Genomic DNA, 9,392 nt, shown 5'->3' with positions numbered 1-9,392 from the left:
CAGCTTCTCTAAAATGGGAATAAATAATATCCACCTCAGGGGGGTCTTGAGAGTTCAATTAAGAATGTTTCCCAGGTGTTTTCTTAGCACAGGCTGTCAGGTGGTGGACTCCTTAGCTTTATTAGCATAATTTCATTCTTTCTGTTTATTTCTTCAGTATTTCACGTTCCTCCCTCCCTCCCTCTCTCCCTTCTTTCCTTTTTTGAAGCCTGGGTAATTTTGTTTGTTTTTATTTTTTCTTAATGTTTATTTAGTTTTGAGAGAGAGAGAGAGAGAGAGCAGGGAAGGGGCAGAGAGAGTGGGAGGCACAGAATCTGAAGCAGCCTCCAGCTCCACGCTGTCAGCACAGAGCCCCATGCGGGGCTCGAACTCACAAACCACAGCATCATGACCTGAGCTGAAGTCAGACACTCGACTGACTGAGCCACCCAGGCACCCCAGAGGCCTGGGTAATTTTGTAAAACCTAAAAAATTTTTTAAAATTATAGTGTTGCTGTAACATATATAAAGTGTTAAACATTAAAGTTATAGCTCAGTTAAATCTGTATAGAGTAAATACATTAATGAAAACACCCATATAAATATGTTAAAAAATGGGAGTATTGCCCGCAACCCAAAAACCTTATTCACACTTACTTTTAGTTATTCCTTTCCAAAGGTAACCACTTTTGACTATGGCTTCTTTTGCTGAACATTATGATTATGAAAATCATAACATGGCCCTTTCTTTTCACTGTGGTATAATTTTCCATGGATGAATATGCCACAATTTAAACATTTCACTCTTTTTTTAAAATGTCCATTTATTTATTTTGAGACGGAGAGAGAGAAAGAGAGAGAGAGAGAGAGAGAGAGAGAGAGAGAGAGAATTCCAAGCAGTCTCCATGCTGTCAGTGCAGAGCCTGACACGGGGCTTGACCCCACAAACCGTGAGGTCATGACTCCAGGAGTTAGGCTCAATCGACTGAGCCACTCAGGCACCCCTAACCATTTCACTCTTGGTGGGTTGTTCCTGGTTTGTGGCAATTATGATGAGTTCTGTTGTTATGAATTCTTTATTTAGATTTTCTTCAATCGGTTTCCATAATGTTTCATAGTTTTCTGTTAAGAGACCTAACAAATCTTTTGCTAGATTTATTTCTAGGTATTTTAGTTTTTATGCCAATGTGAATCATATTTTTATGAATTTCATTTAATTTTTTTGTTCTAAGTGTTTAGGGGTGTAATTGATTTTTTTTAATGTTAATTTTTGAGACAGAGAGAGACAGAGCATGAACGGGGGAGGAGCAGAGAGAGAGGGAGACACAGACTCTGAAGCAGGCTCCAGGCTCCGAGCTGTCAGCACAGAGCCCGATGCAGGGCTCGAACTCACAGACTGTGAGATCATGACCTGAGCCCAAGTCGGAAGCTCAACCGACTGAGCCACCCAGGTGCCCCAGGGATGTAATTGTTTTAAAAATGTTTATTTTCGAGAAAGAAAGCCCAAGTGGGGGAGGCACGGAAAGAGAGGGGGACAGAGGATCCAAAGTAAGCTCTGAGCTGACTCCGAGATGACACCGGAGAGCCCAGTGTGGGGCTGGAACCACGAGATCATGACCTGAGTAGAAGTCGGGTGCCCAACCAACTGAGCCACTCAGGCGCCCCTATTATTATTTTTAAGTAGGCTCAAATCCCAGCGTGGAGCGCAACACAGGGCCTGAACTCACGACCTTGAGATCAAGACCTGAGCTGAGATCAAGAGTCAGACGCCTAACTGGCTGAGCTACCCACGTGCCCCCAAACTAGTTAATTCTTAAAATGTGAATATTGTAAAAATTGTACTCTTTGGCTCACATTGTCTTCCTTTAGAAAGGATTTGATTTCCTTCTATCGTGCAGACAGAGTACGTATGGATAGATCACCGGGATCCAGATGAGGCCGACCGTGTTTTCGGTTTGCCGTTCCTGCTGGCATGTGGGCTCTCCTGTCTCTCCTAGGAAGGCTGGAGGTGTTTACTAGGTCCCTTCTCCTTAGCAGGTCCTCAATTCCCATCCTTGTTTCCCTATTACTACGAGACTGCTGATGTCTCTTCTTGGCTCTTTAGTGCTTTGGAAGCAACTTTCTTCTTGAATTCTTGGGTTCTGCTTGATTTCTTTCTTTTTTTCTTTTTTTGAGTTTGTTTATGTATTTATGGATTTATGGATTTATTTATTTATTTTTAAGCCATCTCTACACCCAACGTGGAGCTTGAACTCACCACCCTGAGATCATGAGTGACAAGCTCGCTCTTCTGACTGAGCCCACCAGGCGCCCCAGCTTCATTGCAACTTCCTTTCTTGGTGTTCTCCCAACATGGTCACAACCTAGGGGGTGGCAAATGCCTGAAGGGGATTCTGCGCGCAGACTGTCAGGCTCATCTCATCACATTTCTCTCGGAGATCGTGATTCTTTCTTTCTCTTTTTTTTTTTACATTTATTTTTTGCGAGGTGGTGGGAGGGGCAGAGAGAGGGAGACAGAGGATCCAAGCAGGGCCCGATCGATCGATTGGGGGCTCCAACTCATCAACTGCAAGATCATGACCTGAGCGGAAATCAAGAGTAGGCCACTTGACCTACTGAGCCCCCCGGGGGCCCCTGAGACCTTGATTCTTTAACTTCTGGCTGTGTTGGTGGCTCTCTGATGCCTCCATCAGTTGTTTTTATTTCATTGCATTCAGCTTTTACAGCTGAATTTTGGTGAGAGTCGACCACCAGCCACTCCATCCATATTGATGCTTTTTTTTTTTTTTTTTTTGGAATAATCAAAAATTTAAATTTTCAGGAGCGTGCCTACCTGGCTCAGTCAGTAGAGTATGCAACTCTTTTTAAGTTTATTTTTGAGAGAGAGAGCATGGGGGTGGGGCAGAGAGAGGGGGACAGAGGATCTGAAGCAGGCTCAGCGCGGACAGCAGGGAGACTAATGTGGGGTTTGAATTTACGAACCATGAGAGCACGACCTGAGCTGAGGTCGGACACTTAACCTACTGAGCCACCCAGGCGCCCCATAGAATATGAAACTCTTGATCTCAGCGTTGTGAGTTGGAGCCCCACACTGGGTGTAGAGATTATTAAAAATAAATGAATGGAACCTGGGTGGCTCAGTTGGTTAAGCATCCGACTGCAGCTCAGGCCATGATCTCTTGGTTTGTGAGTTCAAGCCCTGTGTGGGGCTCTGTGCTGTCAGCACAGAGCCTGCTTGGATCTTCTGTGCCCCTCTCTGCCCTCCCCTGCTTGTGTGCATGTGTGCTCTCTCAAAAATAAACATGGGGTGGGGGTGTTGGGTGGCTCAGCTGGTTAAGCATCTGACTCTTGGTTTCGGCTCAGGTCTCAATCTCACAAAACCTGCTGGGGGTTTTCCCTCCCCCTCTCTCTCTGCCCATATCCCACTCGGTCTCTCTCTCAAAAATATACTTAAAACAAATAAACATAAAAAACTAAAAATCTTTAAGGAAGCCCCTCAATTTTCAAAAGAAATTTCACTTTTATTTATGCCCATGTGTTTCTAGGCTCCTGAATGTGCTGGGTCTTTCTGTGGGGTGATCGGACTCTGAGCCTGGGCTTCAAGGGAGAAAGTTCCTCATGTCCGCATCCCTTGCAGGACTCAGCTCCAGGAAGACCCTGATGTGCCTTCTAGATGAGGGAGAGGTCTTGAGGGAGGGTTCTTGGAGGGAATAGATGTTGGGGCAAAGTGGACAGGGTCTGTGAACTTCCAGGTTTGGCTGAGGCATCAGGTCTGGCCGGCAGAGATGGAGTCTGAGGTGTTGGCACAGACGGACAGGCAGAGGGACAAAGGGAGAGACAAACAGAGTAAGTCGAAGTTCAAGTCAGCATGTTAGTCGAGAGTCAGGGAATGAAAAGATCAAAACGAGAGCGTGAGAACGGGCAGGTGTGGATGTTAACAGAGAAGGGGCTGGAGGTGACAGGATCCAGACCTGTGGTAGGAGAATCCTAGTCCCCAAAGATGGCCATCTTCTCCAGTTCCTGGATCCTGGGAAGTGTGCTGTCCTGGTGGGCCCGATCCAATCCTGTGAGCCCATAAAGGCAGAGAGAACTGTCTCCCGCTGGAAGAGGAGGAGAAGGCAGAAGGAAGATGGGGTAGAAGGGAGAGTCTGAAAGATTCTGGATCTGAGGTGTAGGGTACACACACAAGGACCAGAGAGAGGCTTCTAGGAGCTAAGGATGGGTGGCCCCAGGTCACAACCAGTGAGGAAGCAGGGTCCTTGGGATAACCCCAAGGCTCGATTGTGCAACAATCCTCCCCTGTTGGGAACAGGAGGGCAGACAGAGCAGACAGGTGACAAGGTCAGCGACTGAGGGGATGATGGATGGGGATGGAGGGGACAGAGCTGCTCAGTGAGCAGACAGACAACGCCGGGGAGTGAGAAAACTGAGCCCGGCGACCTTGGCGAGAGCCTGTGGCAGAGCCAGATGTCACTTTCCAGGCTAGGATTGGGGGGAGGGGGCTTGCCATGACCCAGTCGGCTGAGGCCTGGGGACGGATCCTGAAAGGAGAAAGTGCTGCTAGATGTAAGAACTTTATTTCCATATGGAGCTTGGGGTGGGGTCTGGTGGGGGGTACATGCAGGTGTTCTCCAGCTCCCTCCCCACCCCTATAGCTGCTGGTAGGGCCTGAGGATGTACAGGAAGTGGGTCTTGCGGGCGGGCAGCTTTGAGTGGGAGGATCCCTGGGTCCCCTCTTCGAGGCTGTCCTCGTGGGTCCCCTCGCGGAGCCCGTCCCGGATGGCCTGCAAGCGGTGTCGCTTCTCGATGAGCCAGCGGCCGCCCTCCTGAACATCCTGGTGGGATCTCCTGCGTGGCAGCTTCATGATCCAGAAGGCGACTCGGGGATGGGGTTCAGGGCGGAAGGTGTCGATGGCTTTAGGGACAGGCACCAGGGCCTCCTTCTCCTCTATCTTGGGCACCTGGGGAGGAGGAACAAGGAGACCTATTAAACTCCAAGTGACAACCCCAGGATGCTGAGTTCCCAGCTGGCATATTCAACCCATTTTGCCCACCTACAGGGCGCTTTGGGAGTTTAAAGCTCATTTTGTGCTTTACAAAAGCACTGGGTTTACAAGTGCTTTTGCGTTAAAAATACTGAGATTTATAGACTACTCTGGGATTGAAAGCACATTTTAGAGGTTTCGAAAGCATTTTAGGATTAAACCTACTCTTAAGGTTTAGAAAGCAGTTGGAAATGTACAAATCACTTTGGGATTAAAAGCTCTTGGTTTTACTAAAGAATGACTACAGTTGCAACGTGTGATCCTTTTTTTTTTTTTTTTTTTTTTTTTTTTTTTTTTTTTTTTTTTTTTTTAGTTTGTTTATTTTGAGAGAGAGAGAGAGCACGCAGGGTAGGGGCAGAGAGTTGGGGGGAGAGAGAATCCCAAGCAGGCTCTACATCGTCAGTGCACAGCCTGATGCAGGGCTTGAACTCACGAATCGTGAGATCATGACCTGAGCTGAAATCAAGAATCAGATGCTTAACCGATGACTGAGCCACCCACACGCCCCACAACCTGTGATCCTTGATTGAATCCTGCATCAAAAATCAAATCGGGGGGGGGGAGGATGGGCTAAATGGGTGATGGCACGAAAGGAGGGCACTCATTGGGATGAGCACGGGTGTTATATGTGTGTAAGTGATGAATCACTAAATTCTATCTCTGAAATCATTATGACACTATACGTTAACTAACTTGGATTTAAATTAAAACAAAAATCAAATCAGCTCTACTTCCCCACCTCCATTTGTGTGTTGAAGTCCTAACCCCCAGGACCTCAGAATGTGATCTTACTTGGAAACAGGGTCATTGCAGATATCATTAGTTAAGATGAAGGTCATTAGGGTGGGCCCTCACCTAATATGCCTGGTATCCTTATGCAAAGGGAACTTTGAACATAGGGAATGCACACAGGGAGAAGGCCATGTGAAAATGAAGACAGAGACGGAGAAGGGATGCTTTCTACATTTCAAGGAATGCCAAAGATTTTCAGCAGACCGCCCCGGAAACTAGGGGAGAGGCATGGAACAGATTCTCCCTCGCAGCCTTGGAAAGAACCAACCCTGATGAACACCTTGATCTTGAACTTGTAGCCTCCGGAACTGGGAAACAATAAATTTCTGGTGTTTAAGCCACCCAATCAGTGGTACTTGGTTATGGCAGCCTGAGCAAACCACACACACACACACACACACACACACACACACACACACACAAGCACTTTGTGGTTAGACTCGCCCTTAGCAGTTTACAAAGGTGAGAGACGCAAAGCATTAGGGATTCCTAAAGCACTTTGGAACGAAAAATCACATTTTGAAGTTTATGAGAGTGAGATTTCCCAAGGCCTTTGGGGTAGATTAAAAAATACTTGGAGGTTTGCAGAGTACTTTAGATAAAAGCACCCTTTGAGGTTTACAAGGGTGAAGATTAAAAGCACTCGGAATTAAAAGCCCTTCTGGGTTTACAAACTTTTCTGGGGCTTGCTATGTGAGTGGGGATATACTCTGGGGTTGTAAACCTCATTTCTGAGAGCTGGTTTGTCCATTTGACAGATGACAAAACTGAGGCCCGGAGAAAAGAAGTGCTGAACAGTCAGAGTGGGAATATCCACTCATCTTCTTCCAAACGACAGAAAATGTTCGAGCTTGGACACATTGTCCAGGGCAGGTCCTAACCTTCCAGTCACTCTCCAAATTCCCCTCTCCAGGCTCAATGGACGCCACCACCTGCTCAGAGATCAGCACCTCTCCAGTTTTGTTGTCTGTCACCTGTGAGGACTGGAGGAGAGAGTGAGAGCAAAAGCACTTTCTGCCTCTGCCTTCCTCCCCACAGATACTGCAGCATGAGAGATCATGGGAGGACTCCAGGAGGGACTTCTCAGCATAGGCACCTTGTCGATCTGGAGGTGGCTAGAGAGAGTGTTGTTCCCCAGCCGGTGCTCCTGGTTCTCTTCTTGGTGGTAATTCCTGGGGAGGCCCCGGAAGTCCATGGGGGCAGAGAAGAAGCTGTCCATGCCCCGCAGAAAGTCATCCTGGGGGGGGGAACCATTGTTCTGTTGGACCCCAAGACTCTCCAGTAAACCTGAAGCCCTGCCAGCATGCTGTTGAGGCCTTGCCCCATGTACCTCCCATCTCCTTCTCTCTCTGTCTTCTGACCCTTAGGGCCTAACCGGGTCACCTTCTGCCCCACCCCCCATCTGGCCTGTCTCTATTCTGTCCCATTATCTTCCTATTCATGCTCCCCCCTCCCCGCTCCGTCCTACAGTCTCTATGGCCCCATCCCCTTCTCCTTCCGAGTCTCCAGTCTCTGTCGCTCCAGTCTTTTGTCTCTGTCCCATCTCCCTCTCTGCTTGATTTCCTCTCTCTCTTCCTATCACTCAGTCTGCCTGTCGCTCTCTATTCATCTCTCTTTCCCTTTGATTCCCTCTCTTCCTGTCTGTCCTTTGGCCTGGCAGCAACCCGTCTTCCATTCTGTCTCTCTCTCCGAACCCCTTCCATCCCTCAGTCTCCATCCTCCCCACCCCCCCTTCCCTCTTCTCTTCTTTTTACTTCTTGCTCCCAACCCTCGTCATTGCTCACTTTGAGGAACAGCCGGGTGAAGCCTTGGATTAGGCTCTGGAGGCCCAGAATACCCGAAGAGCTCTCCTGGGCATCAGCATCGCGGATCGGTGCTGCAGCGGAGGGGGGCACCAAAGCAGAGGGGAGCAGCAGCAGCAGGACCAGAGGTTGCCACATTGTGGGGCGGGCAGGGAGGCTGTGGCATCGGTAGGAGTCAGAGGCCCCGCCCTCAACGAGCCCCCGCCCCCTAGCAGTCACACCCCCTCTACCCAATACCTTCACCCTTTTCCCGTCCGAGGCTCAGTCAATTCCCCACATCTCCCCGCTCCCCTGTCCACCCACCCTACCCCCTCCATCGCGTCGGGCCCTCCCCCTCCTCCCGGGCCCGGCTCTTCTGGCCTTACACAGGGTTCTCAGTCCTTTCCTTCACCCACATTCATACCCAGATCTCATTCCTCACCTTCTCCCACGCCCTGCCCCTTCTTTTGGGCCTCGCCTTTATGCTAGACCACAGCCCGGTCACCGGACTCCCAGACCCCGGCCGTCCGTCCACGGACTGTTAAATCCAAACAGTTCTGGTCTCGAGCCCAGGCGGGGTTACCTGGAGCGTCGGATGAGCTCCGCGAGCCTTAGCCTCGCGCCTACTGCCTGACCACGCCCCCATCCGCTGACCTCACCCGCGAGCCAGGCCTGCTACTGGGTGGTCACGCCCTTAAGGGCAGAGCCACGGCTCTACTTGTTAGCCACACCCCCACTGTCAGACCACGCCCCTGTCGGTTGACCTGGGCCCTCAAGATCCTGTGTGGCCTGTGTTCTCGGATTTTGGCCCTCTCGTCCCCCTCCAATCTCAGATGGCCACGTCCCTTGACTTAGAGCCATGCCCCCCACACCTGGGCCATTCGTCTGTGCCCCAGATCTTGCCGCCAGCCCCCTCAGTTCCATTCTTAGGCTGCCAAATGCGTGGAAAGCCCGAGACCGAGCAGTCATTCTGGTTCACCCACTCCTTAGTTTTGCATTTATCTCTGAGTTTCTCCGTGTTCTTTCTCATCTTCTCCAAGATTTGAAACGATTACTGCACTCCACAGAGAGCAGTGCAAGGGACGCTGAACTGGGGTCCTCTTCCATTCCACTGAAAAGCCCCGACCTCTCTGGAAACCTAAATCCAGTCCTATGTTCTACCTTCCAAGGAGCCCAGAATTCAGGCTCCCTTCGCCTTAGGGCCCCAGAGTTCGGACCACAGGTCCCTCTAGTTCCCTGAATGTGAACATCCAACACCTCACCTTTAAAGGACGCAGGAGGCCGGACCCTAGCTCCTCTCCGCTCAGGCACCGAGGGTCTCTCCCGGGCTTGGTCCATCAGTGTGTGTGGAGCAAGAGTCTGCATCTCCAATAAACTCCCAGTACTCTTGCCCACCTCTTTAATTCTGCTGAAGTCACAAGGAAACCCGGGTGTCCCAGAAATCAATCAAAAATCCATCTCACATACCGCAGATATACTTAAGGCTGAAGAGAAAAGATTCTTTTGTGTTCTTATCACTTCCACGTCCCCAACACACAAATACACTGGAGGGTGGTAGCCAAAAGTCCAGGCCCCCAGACTCCTCCTCCCTCACACCCAGGTTTCTTGGCCCCCGTCAACCTCCTCTCCGAGACCTAGGAGTCCGGATCCCCCATCCGTCACCTCTCCCAGGGATGCAAGCATCTGAAGCCTGAAGTTCCTACCGGGCCCAAGCTAGACTTCACCTCTCCTTTGCCAAAGCAAAAATCCTCCTGCGAACTGTCACCGTCGGATCCTTCTTCCCTGTGTCCGGCGC

The 9,392-nt window shown here is 49.9% G+C and overlaps 1 protein-coding gene across 7 annotated transcripts; it reads right to left on the bottom strand.

Annotated features, from left to right (window-relative positions):
* Positions 1-4,537: 4,537 nt before the first annotated feature.
* On the bottom strand, positions 4,538-9,377 carry DKKL1 (dickkopf like acrosomal protein 1). Of its 7 annotated transcripts, XM_040457723.1 has the most exons (6): positions 9,322-9,377; positions 8,860-9,081; positions 7,601-7,775; positions 6,913-7,053; positions 6,698-6,790; positions 4,538-4,940 (listed from the first exon to the last, which is right to left on the bottom strand). In XM_040457723.1, the coding sequence occupies exons 3-6, from the start codon at positions 7,754-7,756 to the stop codon at positions 4,629-4,631; spliced, it is 702 nt and encodes a 233-aa protein (XP_040313657.1). In that variant the 5' UTR covers positions 7,757-7,775; positions 8,860-9,081; positions 9,322-9,377; the 3' UTR covers positions 4,538-4,628. The 7 variants fall into 7 exon arrangements, with proteins under 7 accessions (XP_040313657.1, XP_040313656.1, XP_040313655.1 ...); XM_040457722.1 differs by having other exon boundaries at positions 8,860-9,367; XM_040457721.1 differs by lacking the exons at positions 8,860-9,081; positions 9,322-9,377 and adding an exon at positions 8,181-8,294.
* Between the last annotated feature and the right edge of the window lie 15 nt (positions 9,378-9,392).

The sequence above is a fragment of the Herpailurus yagouaroundi genome, unplaced genomic scaffold, assembly GCF_014898765.1.
Source record: "Herpailurus yagouaroundi ecotype Mexico unplaced genomic scaffold, PumYag 220, whole genome shotgun sequence".
Classification (NCBI taxonomy): Eukaryota; Metazoa; Chordata; class Mammalia; order Carnivora; family Felidae; genus Herpailurus; species Herpailurus yagouaroundi.
This window is presented reverse-complemented; position numbering and strand designations above follow the sequence as displayed.

Excerpts from the sequence above, each read along its gene's own strand:
- DKKL1 (XM_040457723.1), bottom strand. The coding sequence starts at position 7,756 with ATGTGGCAACCTCTGGTCCTGCTGCTGCTGCTCCCCTCTGCTTTGGTG. Across the intron at positions 7,054-7,600 it reads TCACCCGGCTGTTCCTCAAA|GATGACTTTCTGCGGGGCAT; the intron begins GTGAGCAATGAC and ends TCCCCCCCCCAG. Across the intron at positions 4,941-6,697 it reads ATTTGGAGAGTGACTGGAAG|GTGCCCAAGATAGAGGAGAA; the intron begins GTTAGGACCTGC and ends CCTCCTCCCCAG.